Source organism: Herpailurus yagouaroundi, unplaced genomic scaffold, assembly GCF_014898765.1.
Source record: "Herpailurus yagouaroundi ecotype Mexico unplaced genomic scaffold, PumYag 163, whole genome shotgun sequence".
Classification (NCBI taxonomy): Eukaryota; Metazoa; Chordata; class Mammalia; order Carnivora; family Felidae; genus Herpailurus; species Herpailurus yagouaroundi.
In genome coordinates this window covers 7925548-7952994 of record NW_024412404.1, presented here as the reverse complement: position 1 = coordinate 7952994, position 27447 = coordinate 7925548, and the positions used below count along the sequence as shown (strand labels likewise).

Sequence of the window (27447 nt, the reverse complement as noted above, 5' to 3'; positions counted from 1 at the left end):
ATTTAAAATAACCAAAACAGATAAAACTAATATATTCTCTTAGAACTTTCCAGTCTCTTAATGTAGTGGTATCCAGCGTGAAACAAATTAATCCAAAACTTAGCAGATTAGAATAACAAACATTTATTATCTTATACATTTTCTGAAAGTTAGGAATCCGGGAATAGCTTAGCTGGGTGTTCTGCTCCACAGTCTCTCATGAATTTGCAGTAAGATGTCATGTGAGCCTGCAGTTATCTGAAGCCTTGAGCAAAACTAGAGTATCAACTTTTTTATTTATTTGAAGTCCAGTTGACGTACAATATTATATAAGTGTCACGTGTACAACATGGTGATTTGACATTTATATGCCTCATGAAATGATCACATGCTGTCTATTTACCATCCATCACCACACAAAGTTGTTACAGTATTATTGATTATATCTCGTATGCTGTACTTTTTATCCCTATAACTTATTTGTTTTATATAAATGGATGTTGGTACCTTTTAATCCCCTTTATCTATTTTATCCATTCTCCTCTTCACCTTCCTCTCTGGCAACTACCAATTTGTTCTTTGTATTTATGAGTCTGTTTTGTTTTGTTTAGTTTGTTCATTTTTTTGTTTGTTTGCTTGTTTTTGTTTTAACTTTCACATATAAATAAAGTCATCTGGTATTTGTCTTTTTCTGAGTTATTTCACTTAGCATTGTACTCTCTAGATCCATTCATGTTCTGCAAATTGAAAGATTTCATCTTTCTTGTGATTGAGTAATATTTCATTGTATATATGTACCACATCTTCTTTATCCATTCATCTATTGATGGTCAATTAGGTTGCTTCCATACCATGGCTGTTTTAAATATTTCAGTGGACATAGGGGTGAATATATCTTTTCGAATTAGTATTTTCATTTTTAATGGATATAGACCCAGAAGTGGAATTGATGGATCATATGGTGGATCTATTTTTAATTTTTGAGGAATTTCCATACTGTTTTTGATACGGGTGCATCAGTTTACATTCCTACTAACAGTGTACAAAGGTTCCTTTTTCTCCACATCCTCACTAATACTTGTTATTTATTTATTTATTTATTTATTTATTCATTCATTCATTCATTCATTCATTTATTTTTATAGTTTTGATATTAGCCATTCTGAGAGCTGTGAGGTAATATCTTATTGTGGTTTTGATTTACATTTCCCTGATGATTAGTGATAATGAACATCTTTTTATGTATCTGTTGGCCATCTGTATGTCTTTTTTGGGAAAATGTCTACTCAAGTCATCTGCCCATTTTTTACCCAGATTGTTTGTTTGTTTGGAGTTAGATTGTATGAGCTCCTTATATATTTTGGATACTAACCCTTTATTAGATACATCATTTGCAAAGGTCTTCTCCTATTCAGTAGGTTGCCTTTTCATTTTAATAATGGTTTCCTTCACTATACAAAAGCTTTTTAGTTTGACATAATCCCATTTATTATGTTTTGTCACTCTTGCCTGAGCAGAAAAAACCTGAAAAAAAAAATATTGCTAAGACTGATGTCCAAGAGTTTACTGCTTGTTTTCTTTTAGAAGTTTTATGATTTCAAGTCTTACATTTAGATCTTTAATCCATTTTTGAATTTATTTTTGTGTATGGTATAAGAAAGTGGTCTAGTCTCATTCTTTCTTTTGCATGTAGCCGTCCAGTTTTTTCAACACCAATTATTGAAAAGACTGGTTTTTTCCTCCTTGTATATTCTTCCCTTTTTTGTTGTAGATTTATTGACCATATAAGCATAGATTTATTTCTGGGCTCTCTATTTTGTTTCATTGATTTATGTGTCTGTTTTTGTGCCAGTACCATACTGTTTTGATTACTGTAACTTTGTGGTATAACTTGAAATCAGGGAGTGTGATACCTCCAGCTTTGTTCTGCTTTCTAAGATTGCTTTGGGTATTCAGGTTTATTTTATGGTTCCATACAAATTTTAGAAATATTTTTTCAAGTTCTGTGAAAAATGCTATTGAAACTCCAATAGGGATTGCATTGGATCTGTAGATTGCTTTGGGTAGTATGGACATTTTAACAATATTAATTCTTGCAATTAATGAGCATGGAATATCTTTCCATTTATTTGTGTCATCTTAAATTTCTATCATCAGTGTCTTGTAGTTTTCATGCATAAGTCTCTCACCTCCTTGGTTACATTTATCCTTAGGTATTTTATTCTTTTTGGTGCAATTACAAATGGAATTATTTTCTTAATTTTTCTTTCTCGTAGTTCAAAATTAATGTGTACAAATGCAACAGATTTTGCGTATTAATTTTGTATCCTATAGCTTTACTGAATTTATTTATTAACTTTAACAGTTTTTTGGTGAAGTCTTTAGAGTTTTCTTCATATAGTATCATGTCATCTTCAAAGAGTGACAGTTTTACTTCGTCCTCACAAATTTGGATACCTTTTATTTCTTATTCTTGTCTGATTGTTGTGGCTAGGATTTTGAATAATATGTTGAATAAAAGTGATGGGAGTGGGTATCCTTGTCTTGTCCCTGATCTTAGAGGGAAAAGTTTCAGCTTTTCACTTTTGAGTATGATGTTAGCTGAAAGTGTGCTATATATGACCTTTATTATATAGACATATGTTCCCTCCATATCCACTTTATTGAGAGTTTTTAACCACGAATGGATTTTGAATTTCGTGAAATACTTTTTCTGCATTTATTGAGATGATCCTTCATTTTGTTAATGTGGTATGTCACTTTGATTCATTTGTGGATATTGAACCAGGCTTCTATCCCTGGAATAACTACTACTTGATCATGGTATGATCCTTTTAATATACTGTTGAATTTAGGGGGCTAATATTTTCTGAGGATTTTTGCATCCATGTTAATCATAGACATTGGCCTCTGAAGTTCTTTTTTGTGTGTGGTATCTTGTTTGGTACTGGTATCAGGTAATACTGGCCATGTAGAATGATTTTGGAAGCATTCCTTTCTCTTCATTTTGTTGAACGAGTTTGAGTAGGATAGGTATTAACTATCTTTAAATGCTTCATAGAATTTACCTCTGAAGGCATCTGATCCTGGACTGTCATTTGTTGGGAGTTTTCTGATTACTAATTTATATCATTTATAATAATCTGCCCATTCAGATTTTCTATTTCTTCTTGATTACTTTTTAGAAGGTTGTATGTTTGTAGGAATTTATCCACTTCTTCTAGATTGTATAATTTGTTGGCATATAATTGTTTATGTAGTCTCTTATAATTCTTTGTATTTTGTGGTGTTAGTTGTTACTTTTTCTCTTTTATTGATTTTATTTAAATGTTGATCTATTTATTTCTGAGAGAGAGAGAGAGAGAGAGAGAGAGAGAGAGAGAGAGAGAATGAGCTGGGGAGTGACAGAGAGAGAGAGAGATAGACAGAGGATCCGAAGCAGGCTCTGCCCTGTCAGCACAGTGCCTGATGTGGGGCTTGAACTCACAAACCATGAGATCATGACCTGAACTGAAGTCTAACACTTAACTGACTAAGCCACCCAGGCACCCCTTTTTTTCTGATTTTATTTGGGCCTTCTCTTCTTCTTGATGAGTCTGACTAAAGGTTTATCAATTTTGTTTATTTTTTCAAAGAATCAGCTCTTTATTTTATTGATCTGTTTTATTTTTTAAAATTCAGTCTCTATTTCATGTATTCACTGATCTTTATTATTTCCTTCCTTCTACTAACTTTGGGCTTTGTTCTTTTTTCCTAGCTTCTTGTAAGGTTTGATTGTTTATTTGAGATTTTTCTTGTTTCTTGAGGTAAGCCCGTATTGCTATAAATTTTCTAAAGGGTCCATTTCTAAGCTCACTCATTTGGCTGTTGACCTGAGGCCTCATATCCTTGATAGCTGTTGGTTACTGGTGTTAGTTCATTGCCTTATGAGCCTCTTTATAGGGCTGTTTGCAACCTAATAGCTAAAGTTCACAGAGCAATGTGTAAGAGAGAGAATGACTAAGATGGAATCCTTGATGTATTTTCTTAACATATTCTAAGAAGTAACATACCATCACTTATGCTACATCTTACAGGGCACACAGATCTGGTACAGTGTAGGAAAAAGGTACAGAAAGACATAAATACCAGGAGGTTGGGATCACTGGGAGCCGTGAGGAGGGTTAACTATCACACTTAGTAAAGATTTAGATTGATAGATTTTGAGAAGTATAAGATTATATTGATAATTTAAATATTTGAAAATTTGTACTGAAAAATACAAAGGAAACTACCCCTCCAAAATTTTTTTTTAAAGAGGTGATTTTTAACTCCATGAAAATAAAGTGGTACATAAGAAAGCAAGGTCATCATAGTATATTATTTGATTCAGGTTCAGTTTTAGATATTTAAATAATTATATTTATTTAACCAGTCATTGTGATGTAAACAAATTTGACAATGATATGAAGTATGAAAGAGAAAAATTTTTATATTAAGTAGTCATTGAGAAATTTCCAGAACATTTAAATCAAGATATATTATTTCTTAATATTAATATATTATTTAGGGTGCCAGGGTGGCTCATTTGGTTAAGCGCCTGACTTCACCTCAGGTCATAATCTCATGGCTCATGAGTTTGAGCCCCACGTTGGGCTTTGTGCTGACAGCTCAGAGTCTGGAGCTTGCTTCGGATTCTGTGTCTCCCTCCCTCTCTCTGCCCCTCCTCTGCTCACATTCTGTCTCTCAAAAATAAATAAACATTTTAAAAAATATTAAAAAAAATATTATTTAGATACATCAAATTTTTTAAAATTTTAGCTCCAGATAAAGGAGTTCATTTTCTAAGTCACTAGAAGTATATAAAGAAGTATATAAAGTCACTAGAAGTATATAAAGTATATTCACATTCATATGAATCACATATGAAGTGATTCAGAATGTCATATGTAAAAAGAGATCCTGGTAGATAGGGGAATGATTATAAGTATCATGAAGCTATAACAAAGGCTTTTTCTCTATTTAATTTTTTTTTTTAATTTTTGGAGATACTCCAGATGTTTGGAAGGTATGTGTAGAGTAGAATAGTGAGGTCTTGTTAACTGTGTGATGTGTCATAAAGCACTCAACTCTGATTCTTGATCTTCTCATGTGAAAAATGGCACAATTCTGACAAGCCATTGGATTTTATAAAATATAATTTGAGGGACCAAGTACATTTTTGGTACATAATATTGGATTCCTACATGTTAAAAATATGAACTATAATAATCGATGTATTTTCAACAAATAAAAGAAATGAAGGGTATGGAGCATTGATAGAAGTTTGCTTAATTGCATTTTCTGCTACTATTAATTCCCTCCCAGTTACTTAGCATAACGTAAAGAAATAACTTAGTGTTAAGTGAACTTTCAGAGCCAAATATCTCTACCATTAGTAACTTACAAAGATAATATATAATCAGAAATATTTCAGTCTGAGTTTTACAAATGATAGAAAACATAATTTGATAACATAAATTTAAATCATTACCTGTAATGAGTCTGAATTCTTTTCTGACCTATTTATTCTTACAATTATGTACTGTCACCTACTTTCAAATGCACATAATAATTTTAGCAAGGTTTAAGAAGGAGTAAAATATTCTTGGGTTACTACCAGAAAGAGATTCAAGGCCCAGGCAAAGCTGGCCCTTTAGATTCGTTGTCCTTATGGCCAGAAAATTAACATGCATTCTCTCAGGAGCACTGCAATGAAGAAGCCCCCAGGATTATACTTATCAAAAGGAGTCAGTATAGCATTGGGGTTCAGAGAGCTAGCTCTGCAGTCTCCATTATCAGCTCCCACATATTAGCATGATCTCAGTTTCCTCATCTGGATAACAATAGTTCCTGCCTTACAGGGCTGCTGTGAGTATTACATGAGGCAATGCATATAAAATGCTTAGCACAGTGCCATATTCTGTATATTGTGATAAAGTCAATAGAGAAAGTACAGATTTCTAAAGAGCTCAGGACTGTTTTAGAATTTGGCAATATAAAATAGACAAGATACATCAAGTTTGAAGCTTAGAATGTACTGACCCAGAAGCCACCTTTGTTTAATAAAGCTATGCTCTAAACATCAGAACAGTTTATACTACCTGGCATTTCAATTGATTAGAGTGAATTTGCTTAAGGTGCCCCCTCCTTTCTTGATCAATGACTGTATACCATCATGGTATATTATGTGTAAAACTCATTTTCATGAAACTTAGGTAGATTATGCATTCAAGGCAGGTTTGTCAATTTGTTGTTCCTTCTAAATTACCATTAACTGGCTACTTAATTATACTCAGTTTGTATTTTCTTGAAAGCATTAAAAAAATTCACTTCTAGTCTCATCCAAGCAACCATATGTCCATAGTATGAGTAAAGCACACCCACAGCTGATGTTTAAGCTAATGAAATGAGAAATGTATTACATATCAGCTTTGAGTAGTTCATTTATGCTGTTAGAGTGAAAAAGTAGTAGTTTCCATCTGTACTTCAGAAATTAAACATTTGCTTCTGAAAGATTTTATTTTAATTGGAGCTAATATTAGTTTATTAGCAAAAGGCCTCTAGAGGAGTTAAAATGTAATCATGTAGCAATAATGAAAAGGCTATGTTTTATTTTCCTTAAAATACTCTAAATCTTTCTCACATTATCTCACATGGCAGTGAAAACTAGACCTTTGCATGATTTTTTGTTTGTCTTTTTTTAGCCAAGATCTACACAGGAAGATGATGGTAGTAGTTTCACTCTTCTAGAGACAGTATACTGTAACAGATTGAAGGCTTTGATAGGGAGAGCTTAAGTATTATTGTGGCACATTTGTTTGGTAGATGAGAAGAACTCTTTTTAGTGAGTGTTTAGATAGGATGAATTTAAGGTATTATGAAAGATTTAGATAGAATTTTTAAGAGGCAGTTAGATACAGAGTTCTAGAATTCAGGGAAAAAATCTAAATTAGAGCTGTGCTTTGGGATTCACATCCATATAAAGGGAAGCTGTGGGTTGGGACTTCTTTCCTAGGTGAGGTGGTATGAGTTAGCTCTCTCATTGCCTTTGATATCCCATCCATTGAAAGTGAGACAGTGGTGTCATGGAATCTCACTATAGAATATTATTATCCAAAGAGGTTTCTGTGATAATAGAAATGTTCGGTATCTCCATCTCAAAACAGTAGTCAACCCAGCCACATGTGTCAACAGCACTTGAAATATGTGATTGAGGGACTGGATTTTAAGTTTTAGTTAATTTTAATGAATTTAATTTTTAATAGTCACACATGACCAGGTGACACTTTTTATTACACGTAAAGAATGGACAGAAGAAAGGCCAGGGTAGATACTCCTGACAGATGTAGGAGTTAAGAAGTAGGGTATAAATAATACATTTTAGTAGGTAAAAGAAAGAGGGGACTAAATAAAGTTTTAGTGCCCAATATCACCAACATTTCCCTATATCAAAAACACAGCAGATAGGATTGTAAGAATACATGCAGAGATTTGGATATAGGAAAAATAATATTTATCAATATTTTTGTGTAAGATAAAGTACTTCTTATCTTCTAGGGGTAGAATCATTACTCTAAAAATTAATCTCTTCTAATTTTGCATCTTCACATAGGGCAGAGTCTTCCTCAATATAATATTGCAGTAAGGAGTATAGAGACTTTGTCAATAGAACATAGTATAGTAGTTAAGAGTGTAGACTGTACATCCTGGCAGTGTGAGTTCATATCTCTGTTCTGCAGAACTACCCTGGGCAAGATTCCTCATTTTTCATTGTCTTCACCATTCAACTAAGTTTTAACCCCAGATTAACAAGGGTATTTTTTTTAGCATTTAAATCACAGCCCACATTTACAAAAGTGCCTTGAATCTAGTGAAGAGTTAATGAATGTTACTATCATTAACCTTTAAAGTAAACTTAAGAGACATTTTTGAGAGTACTTTGAAATCTTAATTTAAAAAAGGGCAATCTATAGATTGACCATATTAACAGATGCATCCTTAGACTCCTTCAATATTATGTTATTTTGGAAATTTTTGCATATGATTATCTATTTCTTTACATTTTTTATGTTTTTATTTTTTTGGCTTTATAGAGATAATTGACAAATAAAAATTGTATATATTTAATATGTAAAACATGGTATATTAATATATATGTACATTGTGAAAAGATTTTCATGATCAAGATAAATAACATGTTCATCACCTCACATGATTACTTTTTTTTTTTTGTAGTAGTAAGAACACTTAAGATCTACTGTCAGCAAATTTTAACTACTCTAATATAGTAGTATTAACTATAGTTACTATACTGTACCTTGGAACTCCAGAACTCATTTATCCTGCATAACTGAAACTTTGTACCCTTTGGCTAACATCTCTTCATTTCCCCTACCTCCTAGCCATTGGAAACCACCATTCCACTCTTTGCTTCTATGACTTCAACTTAAATTCTACATATGACTGTCATCATGCTGTATTTATATCCATATGGTTTTCCATAGTGGCTATATCAATTTGCATTTCACCAACAGTGTAAAAGTATTACCTTTTCTCTTCTTCCTCACCAACACTTGTTCTCATTTGCCTTTTTGATAATAACCATACTAACAAGTATGAGGTATATGATTTGCATTTTCTTGATATTTAATGATGTTGAGCGCCTTTTCATATACCTGTTGGCCATCTGTATGTCTTTCCTAGAAAAATGTTTATTCACTCTGCTCATTTGATTATTAGGTTATTATTATTATTTGTTTTTAAAATAATTCTTGTATAAATTGTTGTATCAATTCTTAATATATTTTGGATACTAACCCTTTACCAGATATGTGGTTTGCAGATATTTTCTCCCATTATATAGGTTCTCTTCACTTTGCCAATTGTTTCCTTTCTATGCATTTTTTTAGTTTAATTCAATCCCACTTGTATATTTTCACTTTTGTTACCTGTTATTTAGTGTAATTTCCAAAAAAAACCATTGCTAAGACCAATGTCAATTATGTCAAGTAGTAGTTTTCCAGTGTTCTAGTAATTTTATGGTTTCAAGTCGTATGTTTAAGTCTTCATGCTGTGAGATAAGGGTCCAGTTCCATCTTTTTGCATTTGGATATCCAGTTATCCTAGAACCACATCCTGAAGAGAATATCCATGCCTCATTGTGTGCTCTTGGCACCTTTGTCACAGATTAACCTGGAGACGCATGGGCCTATTTTTGGCTTTCTGTTCTGTTTCATTGGTCTATGTGTTTGTTTTTATGCTAGCAGCATACTGTTTTATTTTGATCTAATTATTACCAGGTAAAATTGGTATATGTTAGTGTCAGGTATACAACATAATAATATTTTTATACACTAAAGAGTCCAGTTACCATTCATCATCATACAATTGGCCTTCACCTTTTTCATACACCCATCATCCCCTTCTCCTCTGATAACCACCAATCTGTTCTCTTTATTAGTTTTGTTTTGCTTTTTTTATGTGTTTTGTTTTATATAGATTCCACATGTAAGTGAAATCATAAAGTATTTGTCCTTCTCTGACTTATTTCACTTCGCATAATAACCTCCAGGCCCATCTATGTTTTGGGGAATGACAAGGTTTCATTCTTTTTTTTATGTCTGAGTAATATTCAATTGTGTGTGTGTGTGCATGTACATGCACGCGTGCGCACACACACACACACACACACACACACACACACATTGCCTTTTCTTTATCCGTTACCTATCAGTGGACAATTAGGTTGCTTTCATATTGTGGCTATCATAAATAATACTGCAATGAACATATATCTTTTTGAATTAGTGTTCTCATTTCTTTGGGTAAATATTCTCTGCCAATTTTTTCATTTGTTAAATTATTTTTATTTTTTTAAATGCTTATTTATTTTGACAGAAAGAGAGAGAAATCTAGAGTGAGTGGGGGAGCAGCAGAGAGAGGGAAAGAGAGAATCCCAAGCAGGCTCCATGCTATCAGACATGGGGCTTGATATCACAAACGGTGAGATCATGACCTAGGCTGAAACCAAGAGTCAGATGCTTAACCGGCTGAGCCACGCAGATACCCCTCTGCCTATTTATTAATTGCACTGTTTTTTTTTGGTGTTGAGTTGTATGAGTTCTTTATATCATTTGGATACTAACCCCTAATTAAATACATCATTTGCCAATATTTTCTCTCATTTAGTAGGTTTCTTTTTCGTTTTATTGATATCCTTTGCTGGCCAGAAACTTTTTAATTGTATGTAGTCCTAATTATTTATTTTTTCTCTTGTTGACTTTGCTTTTGAAGTAAGATTCAAAAATTCAACCTGAAGACCACTATCAAAGAGCTTACTGCCTATGTTTTCCTTTTTTGGTAAATATAAAACATTTAAAATATAAATATTAGACAACACACTACTGCAAGCATTAGACCAAGTAAGAAATCAAATAGTAAATCAAAATGTATCTCAAAACAATAGAAAAAGAAAACACAATATTCTAATATCTATGGGATGTAGCAAAAGCAGATATTAGAGTGAAATTTATGCTATAAATTCTTAAGAAAAAAAGTTGAAATAAATAACAATATACACAGGAACTACAAAAAGAATAAACTTAGCTGAAATTTAGTAGAGGAAGGAAATAACAAGGAAAAAAAAAGTTAGAAACAAATAAAATAGAGACCAGAATAAATAATGAAATAACATTGAGAGCGATGACCATTTGTTGCAAAAAATAAAGAAAATTGGCTATGCTTTTACTGCATTAGCTAAGAAAGAGTGAGAGAGAGAGAGAGAGAAGACTCAAAAACCAAAATGAGAAATGGAAGAGAAAACAATACAACAGATAACCACAGAAATACATAGTGTGATAACAGATTACTATAAACAATTATTTACTAACAACTTGGGTAATTCAGAAAAAAAAATACATAATTCCTAAAAATGCATAAGTTACCAAGATTGAATCATGAATTCTGAATCCAAGAAACAGGAAATCTTCTTAGACCAATAACAAGAATGAAAATTGAATTAGGAATCAAAAATCTCCCAGCACAGAAAATCCCAAGACCACATGATTTCATTGGTGAATCCTATTAAACATCAAAAAAAAAAAAAAATGTTAATGACAGTCTTTATCAAAATCTTACAAATAATGGAATAGAGGGAACACATTCAAAATCATTACTACCCTGATACCAAAGCAATCAAAAACAATACAAGAACAAAAAGTCTGGTTTGTCCCAGATAAGTATTGCTACTCTTACTTTCTTTTGACATTCATTTAAATGATAAATGTTTCTCCAACCTCTCACTTTCAATCTGCAAGTGTCTTTAGGTCTAAAATGAGTCTCCTATAGGTAGCGTATAGATGGGTCTTATTTTTTTTGTTTGTTTGTTTTTAAGAAGGTAGAAGTTTATTGAATAGGAGCACAGGAGCAACAGGCAGAATGGCAGAGGAAAGGCTATCTGCTGGGTCTTGTTTTGTTTTGTTTTGTTTTGTTTTTTTAAATCCATTCTGACACCCTTTGTCTTTTAATTGGAGTACTTAGTCCATTTACATACAAAGTAATTTTGATAGATATATATTTATTCCCATTTTATTATGTGTTTTGTTGTTATTTCTGGATATTTTCTCTGATCCTTTCTTGTCTTTGTCACTTTTGGTTTCTCTTTTGCACTCAGAGTCCCCTTTAATATTTCTTGCAAGGCTTGTTTAGTGGTCACTAACTCCTTTAGTTTTGTTTGGGAAACTCTTTATCTCTCCTTCTGATCTGAGTGATTGCCTTGCTGTACAGAGTATTGTTGACTGCAGATTTTCCCCGTTCAGCACTTTGAATATGTCATGCCATTCCCTCTGGCTTGCCATGTTTTTGTTGAGAAATCTCTAGCTAGCCTTATAGGTCTTCCCTTGTAAGTTAAGGACTTCTTTTGTCTTGCTGATTTTAAGATTTTTTTTTCTTTATCACTATATTTTTCAAATTCAATTACAATAAATCTTGATGTTGACCTGCTTTTGTTGATTTCGATGGGAGTTCTCTGTGCCTCTTGGATTTGAGTGTCTGTTTCCTTCCCCAAATTAGGTTTTCAGCTATAATTTCCTCAAATAAACCTGCCCCCTTTACTTTCTCTTCTTCTGGGACTCCTATAATGAGAATGTTATTACTTTTGATTCAGTCACTGATTTCCCTAAGTCTATTCTCGTGTTGTATAATTCTTCTTTCTCTCTTTGGTTCAGCTTCATTATTTCCATTATTTTTCTTGTTTTATTTTGTTTGTTTTTGGTTTTGTTGCTGAGAGAGAGAGTGAGTAGGGTAGGGGCAGAGAGCAAAGAGAAAAGGAGAGAATCTTAAGAAGACTCCATGCAGAATGCAGAGACCTACATGAGGCCTGTGAGATAATGAACTGAGCTGAAATCAAAAGGCAGATGCTCAACTGACTGAGCTACCCAGGCACCCCATTATTGTGTTTTCTATGTCATTAATTCATTCCTCTGCTTTTTCCAGCCTGCCATTCATTGCATCAAGCCTGTTTCCAATCTTGTTTATTGTATTCTTCTTTGGTTTTTTAAACTTTTTTTTATTTCTGTTGTAAGGTTCTCACTGATGTAGTCTATTTTCTCAAACCCAGTGAGCATCGTTACGATTGTTGCTTTAAATTCTCCATCAGGCATGTTACTTATATCTGTTTCATTTAGATCTCTGGCCATGGCCTTACCTTATTCTTTCATTTATGATAAATTCCTCCATCTTGGCATTTTTCAAAGTCTCTGCCTTCTTCTATGTGTTAGAGAATCCAGTTATGTCTCCTGCTCCTAAAAGTATGAAGAAGAGATCATGTAGTGTCCAAGGCCTGGAGCTTCAGGGAGTGTCTCCAGTGTGTGCTGCATGAGCTCAACTAATTGTATTTTGGCTGTTTTATCCTTCAGACCAGTCACTGCAGAGGCTCCCTTTGCCTTCTCTGGGCAGTGTTTCATCCCTGGCCTAAATGTGGTGAGTTTTAACTAGGTTTGCTCTAGTCTGCTTATGAAATGAGGCCTGACACCAACTCCAGCAGAACTGAGACCCTGCAGAATTCTCTGGTTGGGAGATATGTTGTGGGTAGGGGCTTGTGCTGGTCTTCTGAGGGGGGGCCCACCACACTGGGACTGAGGCAAAGTGGACTGAGAAGGGCAGTCCTGACAGAGCACAGGAGGGTGGGGCTTCATGTAAGTAGGTTAGACAACCAGCATTTGGGCTGAAATGCTGTGCTGCCTCCCACAGGTGGCTCTGTGTTTATGCTGAGGGGAGGGAGAGAGAAATGGCACAGGCCAGCTCCCCTGTTCCCAGCGAGGCATCTCTCTAAATGCTGCCTCTCCAAGACACACTAAGAGTGAATAATCTTCCCATTGTGTGTCCCAGACATTCTTTGGATCACAGTTCCATGCTATCTGCCCCTGGGTTGTTTGCCTGCCTTCTCTCCAGGAGCAAGGCAGCGCCCTCCAGGCTCTATCCCAGCCAAGCTCCCTGACCTTTAAAACTCCAGGCTTTAAGTCCTACTGTTAGCAAGAACTCACAAAATTCAGCCACTTTCATTTTCTAAGCCAATAGCTCTGGGAAAATGTTCTCCTTGTGTGTTCCCTGTCTGCTTCTTTCTCTCTCTCTCTCTCTCTCTCTCTCTCTCTCTTTCTCTCTACCTCTCCACCTTCTCTGTACCAGGGCTCCCTCCCGTCCACAGTGCTGTAATCTGTTTCTCGCCATAAACCACATCTCTGTACTTCTTACCTTTTTTGATATGGCCACTTCTCTGTTTAATTGTGGAATTTGTTCTGTCAGTCTTCCGGCCAATTTCTGGGTTATTTAGGATGATTTGTTAGTTATCTAGTGGTGTTCATTGGACAATACAAGCCTAGGGTCTTCCAACTGGGCCTCCATCTTGGGGAATTCTGATGACTTCTTTGGTTCTGCTTATGGTTACTTAGGAGTTTTATGGTTTCAGGTCTTACATTTAAGTCTTTAATGCATTTGGAGTAAACTTTGTGTATGGTGTAAGAGAGTGGTCCAGCTTCATTCTTTTGCATGTAGGTGTCCAGTTTTCCCAGCATATTTTCCCATGTATATTCTTGGCTCCTTTGTTAGAAGTTAATTGACCATATATGTATGAGTTTTTCTGGGCTGTCTATTCTATTCCATTGATCTATTGTCTGTTTGTATGCCAATACCATGCTGTTTTGATGATTATAGCTTTGTATTATAGTTTGAAGTCATGGAATGTGACATCTTCAGATTTGTTCCTTTTTCTCAAGATTATTTTGGCTATTCAGGGTCTTTTGTGGTTCCATACAAATTTTAGAAATATTTTTTCTAGTTCTGTGAAAAATGTCATTGAAATTTTGATTGAATTTGCATTGTATCTATAGATTGTTTTAGATAGTATGGCTATTTTAACAATATTCTTGAAATTCATGAGTTTGGATTATCTTTCCATTTATTAGTGTCATCTTAAATTTCATCAATGTCTTACAGTTTTCAGTGTATAAGCCTTTCACCTCTTTGATTAAATTTATCCCTAGGCATTTTATTCTTTTTGGTGCTATTATAAATAGGGTTGTTTTATTAATTTTTTCTTTCTGCTAGTTCATTATTAACGTGGAGAAATGGAACAGATTTTTGTCTATTGATTTTGTGTCCTATAGCTTTACTAAAATTGATTAGTTTTAACATTTTTGGTGGAGACTTTAGGGTTTCCTACATATGGTATCAAGTCATCTTCAAAGAGTGACAATTTTACTTCTTCCTTATGAATTTGGGAGTCTTTTATTTTTTATTCTTATCTGATTATTTTGGCTAGGATTTTGAATAATATGTTGAGGGAAAGTGGTAAGAGTGGGCATCCATGTCTTATTACTAGTCTTAGAGGAACAGCTTTCAGCTTTTAATCATTGAGTATGTTTACTGTGGGTTTTTCATATATGAACTTTATTATATTGATGTATGTTTCATCTATACCCATTTTGTGAAGGGTTTTATGATAAGTTTTGAATTTTATCAAATGCTTTTTGTGTATTATTGGAGATGATCTTGATTTTTATTAATGAAATGTGTCCCATAGATATTGAATTTTTTTAAATTTTTTCAATGTTTTTATTTATTTTTGAGACAGAGAGAGACAGAGCATGAGCAGGAGAGAGACAGGGAGACACAGAATCTGAAGCAGGCTCCAGGCTCTGAGCTGTCAGCACAGAGCCTGACACGGGGCTTGAACTCACGGACTGTGAGATCATGACCTGAGCTGAAGTTAGTCGCTCAACCAACTGAGCCACCCAGGCACCCTGATATTGAATTTTTATATTTACATTTAATAATATCAATGTATTTTTTTTAATTTATACTTTTCTTTCTTCATTAATTCACTGACTGTTCTTTAGGATGTTGTTTAATATCTACATATTTGTGATTTTTCCAGTTGTCTTTTTGCAATTGAGGAAATTTGAATTTCATATCATGGTGTCAAAGAGTTTATTGATATGATTTCATTCTTCTTAAACTGATTAAAACTTGTTTTGTGGCCTAACATGTGATCCATCTTGAAGAATGTTCCGTGTGCATGTAAGAAGAATGTATATCTCCTGCTATTGGATAGAATGTTTGTATATATCTGTTAGGTCCATCTGGTCTAATATGCTGTTTAGCACTGTTTTATTGATTGATTGATTGATTGATTGATTGATTGTCTGGATGATTTATCCATCTATGTCAGTAGGGTTATTAAAGTCCCCTACTATTAATGTATGGCTGTCAATGTCTCCCTTTAAGGTTTTTAATATTTGCTTTATATATTTAGGTGTTCCTTATTGGTGCAGAAATATTTACAAATGTTATATCCTCTTGTTGGACTGACTTTATATAACAGCCATTTATTTATTTATGTATTTATTTATTATTTTTTGTCTTCTATTACAGTTTTTGTTTTGAAGTCTATTTTGACTGATCTAAGTATAGTTACACCAACTTTCCTTTTGTTTCCATTTGCATAGAGTACCTTTTTCCATCCCTTCATTTTTAGTCTGTTTTTCCTTAGGTCTGTTTTTAATCTCTTGTGGGTAGCATGCAGTGGTATTGTTTTCTCATCCTTTTAGCACTCTTTGATTGGAGAATTTATTACATTAACACTTAAAGTAATTAAGTATGTACTTATTGTAACGTGATTAATTGTTGTCTGGATGTTTTTATAGTTCCTCTTTGTTACTTTCTTCTCTTGCTCTCTTCCATTGTAGTTTGGTGACTCTCATGTCTTGTTTACATTCCTTACTCTTTGCCTTTAATGTATCTATTATAGGTTTTTGCTTTGTGGTTACCATGAGGTTCACATATAACAAGCTATATATATATATATATATATATATATATATATATAAAAGAATCTATACATATATATGTGTGGGTGTGTATATATATGAATCTTTTTGGGGTTGATAGAAACTTAGAATGCATTTTAATCCTCTGCATTTTTACTCCCCCCCACCAACACATTTTATGTTTTTGATATCACAGTTTACATTTTCAAATTTTGTACCTCCCTTAACTAATTACTATAGTTATAGTTAATTTTATTACTTTTGTCTTTTAACTTTCATACTACCTTTATAAATGGTTAATTCACTACCTTTACTAAATATTCACCTTTATCAGCGATAGTTTTACTTTCATATGTTTTCTTGTTATTCATTAAGTGACCTCTCTTTTCTGCCTCAAGAAGTCCCTTTAACATTTCTTATAATGCCAGTTTAATGGTGAACTCCTTTAGCTTTTGGCTGTCTGGAAAGTTCTTTATCTCTCTATCAATTCTGAATGTAAGCCTTTCTGGGTAGATTATTCTTATTTGAAAGCTTTTTCCCTTCAGCACTTTGAATATATCATACTATTTCCTTCTGGCCTGCAATGTTTTTGCTAAAAAATCAGCTGATAGTCACATGGGGATTGCCTTATATATAACAAATTGTTTCTCTCTTGCTGCTTTAAGTTTCTCTCTTAATCTTTAACTTCTGACATTTTACTTATAATGTGTTTGGTGTTGGTCCCTTTGGATTTATATTCTTTGGAACCCTCTGTGCTTCCAGGGCCTGGATATCTCTTTCCTTTCCCAAGATAGGTAAATTTTCTGACATTATTTCTTCAAATTCAATTTCTGCCTGTTTCTCCCTCTCTTTTCCTTCTGGGCCCCCTGTAATGCAAATATTTTTCTGCTTGATGTTGTCCCATAGGTCTCTTAAGCTATCTTTACTTTTTTTTTTTCATTTTTTTGCACTTTTGATGTGAGTTCCACTGCCCCATCTTTCAGATTATTGATCCATTCTTGTCCTTCTTCTAGTCTACTGCTGAATTCCTCTAATATAATCTTTCAGCTCAGTTATTGTATTCTTTTGCTCTGTGACCTTTTTTGGTACCTACTTATATGTTTTATGCCTTTGTTGAAGTTTTTACTGTGTTAATCCATTCTTCTTTATCTTTATAAATTTGGTGAGCATCACAATTACTTTGAACTCTTTATCATGTACATTATTTATCTCTATTTCATTAAGGTCTTTTTCTGAGGTTTCATCCTGTTCTTTTGTTTCAAACATATTCCTCTGTTTCCCCATTTTGTTTCAACCTTTGTGTTTGTTTCTATATATCACGTGAAATAGTGACTTCTCTCAGCACTGAAGCAGTGGCTTTGTGTAGGAGTTCAACTTTGCCCTTGCTTTGGTTGTGTCTTGAACCTTTGTGATTGTCTAAGTAACCTGATTTTGTTGTTGTTTTTGGACTATTTATTCTTGGTAGGTTCCAATTTTTGAGGATGTGCCAAGACACATCCTCAGTGTATCAAAAGAGAGTGATCTCAGTCAGCACCTAGTTTCAGCTGATTGGAAGCCAAATCCTTAGGCAGCAGCTTTTAATGTATGTTCATATACATAATCCTGTGGGATCACAATTGGTCCCTAGCTGACTCCTAGCTGACTTCCACGCTAGGAAATCGGGAGGTGTCCCTTGGTTTACAGTTGCAATATTTGGAGTTCAGATGAGTGTATAAGCTCCTTTCTGGAGGCACCTGTAAGCTTGGGTGAGGCCAAAAGATGCACATCCCAGGGCTTTTAGTGAAGCTATGAAAGAGTGGTTGGGGACAGGGTATATCTGCAGTTTTCACATTGTTGGAGAAGAGTGCTTGGGTGGGCACACCCTTGGCTTTAGTGAGGCTGTGTTTGCCCACACCCCCCTGTGCTAGCAAGCTAGAGAGAGAGAATAAATATGGTATTATCAGCACCTCCATCCCCAGAGAACATACCAACTTGTCCCTGCACCTCTGGCAGATGTCTTAAGATTAGCAAATAAATCTCCTTCACTTATCACCCAATGTGATATCTCTCTAATGTAGATCCTATCTTATCTCTTAATGTAGATCCTAGGTGTTGAGGTGCCTGATATGGAGCACAAACTCCTTACTCCTTAGGGAGAATCTCTGGATTCAAGAAATTTCCTCCCTATTGTGTGGGTTGGATATTGGGAAGACTGCATCTCTGCCTCTCCTAAGTCTCGTGATATGGTCCTTTAATCCATTGTTGTGGAGACAACTGTTTACCTAGTTTTCAGTTCTTTTTCAGTGGGAATTATTCCACATATACCTACAGATTTGGTGTCCATGAGAGAAAGTGAATTCAGGGTCTTCCTATACCACCATCTTGGAACCCCCGCCTTTTGATGAATGGGAAAATATCTTAACAAAAGAAAGTTTATTGGTTTTTTTTATTATTTCTATGAGATAGAGTTATTACCTTTAATTACATTTTCCTGTATTTAGCAACTCAAGTGATTTCTTTCTTTAAATATCTTCATGTTTATAATTTCAACTGTTAACACACCAATTCTTTTTGGTACTTTCTTGGGGCTTATATTGGATAGGATGAGAAATGATTATATGGTCCCAAGCTGGGTAGAAAAAAAATGACATAAAGGAGAAAGATAATCTTTGAAAATATTTCTATAAAAATGTGGTTTATTGTCTTTGATTCTGTTTACTTTTCAGAGATCCAAAATTATCCTGACAAAATATTTGGTCTCTTTACATTAAAAATAATTAAAATACTATTAATCAAATATTTATTTAAAAATATCTCATATTTTTTATGACACTCCAGAAATCTGAAAATACAAATAGAACAATCTTATCTTTCTTATTAATTTTAACAGCAATTCCTGAGTTTGTAACACAAGTGAATGTTGCCTTGGAAGCCTTAAGTAAAAACTCTTTGGATGTATTTGATGATGATCAATTTGTGGACATCTCAAAGAAGATCTATGATACAATCCACGATATCAGATGTTCAGTCATGATGATTCGGGTAAGTTTGCTTTGCTTCCCATTGAATTATTGTAATGCCCTTCACCATCTGGAATGCTTGGAATGATTGCAGGAAATATTTTATCTCTATTTCATAATGTCAATGCTGAAATCCATTAGAACTTTAGAAATTCGTATGTATCCCTGAAGTCAAATCTACTGTCACAAACAACACTTTCACTATGTATTTGGTTATAACTTATGCAAATGAGCACATTTAACTGCTGTGTGTGCAGAAATGATAGGATTCCTTGTGTGCAGAATTCACTGAGGTGTCACATAGCATGATCAGGAGCCAAGGAAAAATACATAAAATAATTTGCTTTCTTTTCTTGAATGGAAAGGAAAGGATCTTTCTCATTACTGTGTTAAAATTGGTAGGAAAATGTGTCTGTCTAAAACAGGTTGTTTCTATGGTCAAACACTCTCATACTAGATTATAGATTCAGAATATTCTGTAAGAAATCTCACTTGGTAAAAAAAAAAAAAAAAAAAAAAAGAAATCTCACTTGGAGCTGCCAGGAACAATAAACACATGAACTGTCCCAATCTAGGAGTTGTCTGTTTGGGGAAATATATGCCATCTTCTTAAGGGCAAAATTGAGTCATTTATTGTGGGCATACTGCATACACAGAGCCCAGGATTATTTATTTGGTTTTACTCAAATATTAATGTGGAGTATTTTTTAAATTTTTATTTAAAAAAACAGTGGAGGTTTTCTGGAAAATGCAAATGTAAAGATACGGGGGTATTTTATCTTAGGATGGATTCACATGGAGGCAGACCATGAGGTAAGGATTTGTGTTACTATTAGTCTATTTAGGAGAAAGTAAGACAGAAAAAAATAAGGCAGGGAGGGGAAGTAAATCAGCAAGATGTAATTATGCATCACTACTGGCAACTAGGGCTCGATCTTGCTGGGAACTCTGGGTGATAGTATTGAATACACCTCAGAATTATCTTACCCGAGGTGAACGAAACCCAATTTATCTACCTATTCATCCTTGGTTAAAGGCTACCTCTCCTCAGAGGTGTTACTAAAACCTCCAGCATGGGTCAGTCAAGCTCTTGTGCCCCCCAAAAGCAACCCTTAGGCAGTGTGGCAGGTGCTTGCACAAAAAGGAGTCAGTAGGGATGGTGAGTGTAATTTGTTAAGTATTAATATAATTTAATTTGAAAGCCTCTAGATTTAACTGTTATTGAAACTATAAATGTAGAATAGAAGTGCTGAAGAGATACAGGCAGAGCACCAACAGTATCTGGCAGGTCTGAATGTCATAGTTAGGTTACACTGAGCAGTCTGTAAAAGTGGAGTTGTTTGGAAATCTTTCAAGGGAAACGGCCAACAGAAGTTGAAGACACTGGCAGGGCAGATGGATGCTTATGAAAGAAATTCTAAGAGAAAAGCAGAGGTGTCAAGATATAGGATCCAGCACGTCAGAGCATGGCAAAACCTGAAAGCGAGCCAATCATACATATAAAAGAGAAAGCCAGGAAGTATTTGTTTATATGTGATCATGAACCGTGGTATTGTGCCAGTACTATGTCTAAGCTGCAAAGTACCTTTATCAAATATTTTCTTCCAAAAAGGATTTTAAATCTTTCCCATGTAGACTAGTGAGCTGGTGGACTGGTAATAATCCAAAGGGGGGAAGATGGGTAGAACCAGAAAAGAAACGTTGAGTGAAGACACATGAGTTTCAGGCAATGGTCTTTCCAGAGTGAAACACCTACATTTTCAGTATCCTTGGGTGGATATGTGAGAAGTTTAAACCAATGAAATAGCATAGGTGAACCAGCGTAGGAAATACATTTTTTCCCCTGAAAAAACTATCTACGGATGAAAAAAGTCTTGTAATTTCTCCCATTCGTATGTTTTAGTATTTAATAATTTCCTTCTTATCAAAATAGCTTACTTATAGCAAGTCAAAGTATCTTGCTATTATTTCTATATATCCCTCATACGGACCAAGCAGTCCTCTGTTGGGCAAGAGAGCAATTTATTGGAATTATTTAACAGCCTTAGAGGGCTGTAAATTTTCCCTATAGTCATCTCTTTTTCAAGGTACATACTTCAATTTATTTTAATTTTTCCTCACAGGAATAATTCAGTATTTTGTGTTCTTTACTAGTCCTTATTTAACTTTTCAACAAACTTCTCAAATGAGACTATCAAAAAGCATACTCTAATTAGGGCCTGTCCAAAATCAAATGAAGTGGAAGACTTGTTTGTATGTTATTGCTAATAATACAGCCAACTGCTGTGAACTTACTTTTCTTCTCTTAAATATCATGATTATTGGATAGACAATAATTTCCTTTTATTTTTATTTTTTACCCTGTTATTGCCTACATATTCCTTCTCTGTTTTGATTTGATATGTTTTCTCAGGTCATAAATCTCATACCAGATTTAAACTTTATTACATTTCTAAATGATTTTTCATATAATTTATGTTTGCTTTTAAATTTGGTTGTGACTGTACCTAATTAGCCTCAGTTAGAAACATGAGATTGTAATCCAAATTCCTTCATCTAGATTACTAATAAAAATATTGGATTATATTGGACATTCATCTGACTGCAATCTCTAGTAGCTAGCTCCAGTTAAGGATCTTAGTGTTAAGAGACCTTAGAATCTGATGTTCCATCCAACTAAGAACATATTGGCAAGTGTGTGGTTTGTAAGAATGTTTTCTGAATGTTGAGGTAGATATATTCTTCCTTCAAACACACATTATGGACGACTAAAATAAAACAGATAAAAAACAGAGCTGCAGTTCTTGAAACCATGAAGGAGAGTCCAGAGGCTCAGCATCTCTGGGCTTGCGTGTCCAGTTTCTTAGGTAATTTCTAGGGAAACTTCTACAGAACTACAAGGATTCCTTGGAGGATGATCCATAAACCTCTGTACTTAACTGCTAATTGGATTATAGATTGAAAGTAGAAGTCTAACTCAGGTACAATTAATAAAATCTATAATATTTTTTTCCTTTGAAGACTATCCCTTTGTCATAGAAGATAATAAAATTGGTCTGGTGTAATCTTCTCTTAATAAGGTCAAATTTAATGCTGACCAATATCCTGACCTTAGAACTACAAAGCATTTGATGCTTTCTTCAAAGTAACTAAAGAATGTCAACATTAAGGCAAGTTCAAGGAGGACTAGGCTCTAGTCCTGTGACTACTGTCCTATGTCGGAATTTCCAGAGTGCTTTCAGTGCCCTTCAAGCTGTTTATTAATAAAATACTAAAAACAAAACAAAGAAAACAAAAAACAAAATGCTAAAAAATTTCAGTGCTTGAAATTTTATGTGGTTTTATAAAAAAATATGATTATATCTGTCTGTAACTTTTTGGGGGGTGAATAAATGTGTTAGCAAGTGTTGAGAATATTTTTAAAAATTCTAAGAGAAAATGCTGTGACATTTAATATTGCTATCTCCACTGGATTCAGTTTGTGGACAAATAAATTTATGGAATCTCATTCTTAACAACCTCAGAGAATAGGGAATATTAAATATGTTTCTTTGAGGTTTAATATCTATGTATAAGTTTTATAGTTATTAAGAGTTCATATGATAAGATTAAAGCAAGTCACAAATCTCTCTAACCCTCAGTTTTCTTCCTTTGTAAAATAAACTGTATTAAATCTACTTCAAAATATTATTATGCTGACAAAATGAGCTAATAGAAATGAAGTACTCAGTAAACAGTAGTGTCTTATAAAAAAAATAGTTCCTATTGCTATTACCATTGTGAATAATGCTAGTACTACTGAAGCTACTTATTACTTATTTTATTTTTTTAATTTTTTTTACATTTTATTCATTTTTGAGACAGAGAGAGAGAGAGAGAGAGAGAGAGAGAGAGAGAGAGCACAAGTGGAGAAGAGGCAGAGAGAGAGAGGGAGACACAGAATCCAAAGCAGGCTCCAGGCTCTGAGCTGTCAGCACAGAGCCCGACGCGGGGCTTGAACTCACAAACTGTGAGATCATGACCTGAGCTGAAGTCAGATGCTTACTGACTGAGCCTCCCAGGCGCCCCAATTATTTTTTTATATGTTGAAGAATGTTATCTATAGAAGTTATAGAAATGTGCCCATGGGCCAACTTGAAGCCAAAGCCCAAAAGGACCTTAAAAGGTAAAGTTCTAAACAAATAATTATGTTTTTATTCAAGATACTGTTTTACATAAGAGGAGACTTATTGTGTATGTGAATTATAGATTATTTAATGCAAATTGTGCTTTTGAGCCTATATGATTTTAAGCTGGCATTATAATTCTATATATTGTTTTTATTAACTTCTTGAAATGTGCAAGAAAGACTCTTGATGGTTCATCTTTTAGGGAAATGTGCTTAACCAGAAATAGATAAAAATCTTAAAGGACAAGATAATTAAATTGTGAGAAACATGGGTGGCTAGTAGTGAAATACCATCAAAAAGAGGAAAAGATTCAGCAAAAATTCAGCCTTTGAACAGGTATGCAGAATGTGGGCTTCACACATTTTGTTTGTGAATTTTCGTATGTGACTTATCAAAAGCACGTAGGAAATACAGAGACGCTTTACAAACCAAATGTGAAGATTTTCAGGACCACCACTAAGTTTAGATTTTCTGTGTTAGTTGTCTAACTTCATATTTCAGAGAATAAGAACAAATTTTGGAGATATCACTTGATTAAAGTTTATTTTTTGAAGAAACAAAGGAAAATAAAGTAAATCAAAAAAACATTTATGTGGCCCAGTTTACATGAACCATTTTTACATGAATAATTTACATGGCTTCTAAAATTGGAACACAGTTCAATATATAACTTCAGTTTATATAGCCAGAAAACCCCCTTTTTTTTTCCTGATTCTACTGCACCCTCAGGAATGGATAGATGGCTTTCATTGGAATTATATACAATTTTCTTAATTTAACTTACTTGCACTGTCATGATTTACTTGAATGTCTTCTATTGCTCTGCATAACTTGTTTGCATCTCACCTCAAAAAATTATTTTGCTTTATATGTCTTCTGGACCAAACTGCTGTTTGTTTCTCTGAAGTCTCACATTCAAACTTCGGGAGGAAAAGACTGATGGTGTCAGTTAGTCACTGACTGGTGGACAATGTTATCTGGTCCAACTAAAATTCTGTTGAATTAAGTTCAGAAATGAAGAAATAGTGAAAGGAATATTCTGCAAAATCAAGACGTTTTCAAGTCTCAATTTTATGTGTTATCATTTAGTTTGTTATCTTACATGATATTAGTTTCTTTACTGTAGAGGGAAATGAAAGCATACTCTATAGCTTTTAGCCATCATTGCACTTAAAAATTAAGGGCAAGGGGCGCCTGGGTGGCGCAGTCGGTTAAGCGTCCGACTTCAGCCAGGTCACGATCTCGCGGTCCGTGAGTTCGAGCCCCGCGTCAGGCTCTGGGCTGATGGCTCAGAGCCTGGAGCCTGTTTCCGATTCTGTGTCTCCCTCTCTCTCTGCCCCTCGCCCGTTCATGCTCTGTCTCTCTCTGTCCCAAAAATAAATAAACATTGGAAAAAAAATTAAAAAAAAAAAATTAAGGGCAAAACATTATTCCTTACAACTGGGGACGAAGTGAGAATGTCCATGCTCCAGTGCAATGAGATGTTGTAGATGTTCTAGCCAGTACATTAAATCAAGAAACAAAGTAAAAAGTGTACAGATTATAAGAAAAAAATAAAACTGCCTGTATTTGCAAATTATATGATCAACCACATTGAAAATCCTAAAAAAAAAAAAATTAAAACAACAAAAAACTTCACTCTGGTAAAACTGGTAAGTGAATTTAGCACAAAGGAAGGGGAGGAGGAAGGGATAAGGGCAAAATTAATTAATTAATAAATATAAAGTAGAGAAATGCAATGAAACTCAATATGTATTTCTATTTAATCACAACAATTAGAAAATATATCTTTTAAAAGTACAATCTGGGGCTCCTGGGTGGCTCAGTCGGTTGACCCACCGACTTCGGCTCAGGTCATGATCTCACAGTTTGTGAGTTCGAGCCCCGCGTCAGGCTCTGTGCTAACAGCTCGGAGCCTGGAGCCTACTTCAGATTCTGTGTCTCCCTCTCTCTCTCTGCCCCTCCCCCACTCATGCTCTGTCTCTGTCCCAGAAATAAATAAACACTTAAAAAAATTAAATAAAGTACAATCTAGCACAGCGTCAAAAATAACAAAATAATTGATAAATTTAACAAACTTATACAAGGTTTACGCTCTGAAAATTATGAGACATTATCAATAAAAATTAAGAAAACCATATTAGGAGAAAGTTAATCATATTCCTGGACTGGGAGACTCAATATTATTAAGGTGTACAATTATCTTGAAATTGATTTATAGATATAATGCTGTCCAAAACAAACTCCCAGTAGACTCTTTTATGAAAACTGATAATCCAAGGTGGTTATACTCATTTGTCAAAACTTATAAAACTGTACACTTAGAATTACAGGTAAATTACGTGGATAAAGTTGATTTTAAAAATTAATAATGTTTTACCTAGTAGTCGGCACGTCAACAATGAGGTAATTTTATTTAGATAAAGTCCTATCGAATGTATTAATTAGGATTAATTAAAAAGGCCTGCATGAACTACTGAGAATGCTGATGTTTAGAATATTATAATAAAACAAATACCTTTCTACTTTATAACTGGCTACTTGCCAAATATTTTTTTTAAAAAAATATTTTAATATTTACTTATTTTTGAGAGAGAGAGAGACAGAGTGCAAGCGGGGGAGGGGCAGAGAGAGCGAGAGACACAGAATCCGAAGCAGGCTCCAGGCTCTGAGCTGTCAGCACCGACACCAGGCATGAATCCATGAACCGCGTGATCACCACCTGAGCCGAAGTCGGAGGCTCAACCAACTGAGCCAGCCAGACACCCCACCAAATATCTCTAATATATGGTCCTCTTTTGTTGATTTGTATTTCTCATGTTTATAAATTATTATGTATTATCTTAGGTCAAGGATGGCAAACATAGGGCCACGGAGCTGCATTTGGTTGACCATCTTATTTTGTATGACGTATGGGCTAAAAATGATTTTAGTATTTTTAAACAGTTGAAAAAATTTCAAAGAAGGATATATTTTTTGACATCTGAAAGTTATATGAAATTCTAATTTTAGGAATAACACCAATAGATAGTTCTTTGCCCTTTAATGGCAATTTTAGTAATGGCAACAGTAACCATAGCAGTAACAGTATGACTCACAAAGCCTAAAACAGCTACTGCCTGGCTCATTACAGAAAAATTTTGCTGACCCTTGTCTTAGTCTGTTTTGGCTCTTTACTAAAATTTTGACTGGGTTTTCCAAGGATCCAATTGCACCTTTATTAATTTTCCTTTGTAAATCTAATCATCCAAAATATTTGAATATTACAATGGTCCTTCCTTCAAGTTCATTGAGTCATGTGACCACCCAGTGCAACTTCTGCTATTCCATCCTATTCCCATTGCAGGGTCCCAGGAGCTTTTCTCCACCCTTTTGCACCCATGTGGTTTCCACTCTCCTAGGTGCTCTAAGTTTTTTACCCTTTCTTTGGTAGGTCAAACTATCTGCCCTTCCTTCTTTGCACTTCCTTCCTGCTACTTTGCAGAGTGCTTTAGTTACTAGGATTCACTCTTCCCCCAAGGCTATAAAGAGGTTTCACATTCCTCTTGGTATTTTGCATATGTTCAGCAGGTATAATTAAATTTTAAGCTGCCCTTTGATTATCATACATTTTGAAATTCAACTTTTGAGGTTTACAGGATGTTGAAATTCATCAACTTCACTCAACCACTTTACTTTTTCTTTTCTTTATGTTATAGTAGTAACAATGTGTCTAACGATTATTAGATTACAAATGAGTTTGTAAAAGGTGTGTAAATGAAGTGAGCAACTTGAGGTCACACACCGACAGGGAAAGTAACAGATTGAAATCTTGGGGTCTTAGGGCACCTGGTTCAGAACATTTTCCTTTTTCTTAGGAGCAGGAAATAGTTAAGTGTTTTTATACAACAGGAGTCCTTTACTTCACTGACTTCCCTCCGTCGATGGGCCAGTTAAAAACACATAAATCCCCCAAAT

At 34.3% G+C, this 27447-nt stretch overlaps 1 protein-coding gene across 2 annotated transcripts in view; it reads left to right on the top strand.

Annotated features, from left to right (window-relative positions):
* CTNNA3 (catenin alpha 3) overlaps nucleotides 1-27447 on the top strand; it is a 1766595-nt gene that overhangs the window by 1398077 nt on the left and 341071 nt on the right. For both annotated transcript variants that reach the window (XM_040485152.1, XM_040485151.1), the window contains exon 13: nucleotides 19192-19343. In XM_040485152.1, the coding sequence (XP_040341086.1) occupies nucleotides 19192-19343 (152 nt within the window). The remainder of the gene's footprint in view (nucleotides 1-19191; nucleotides 19344-27447) is intronic.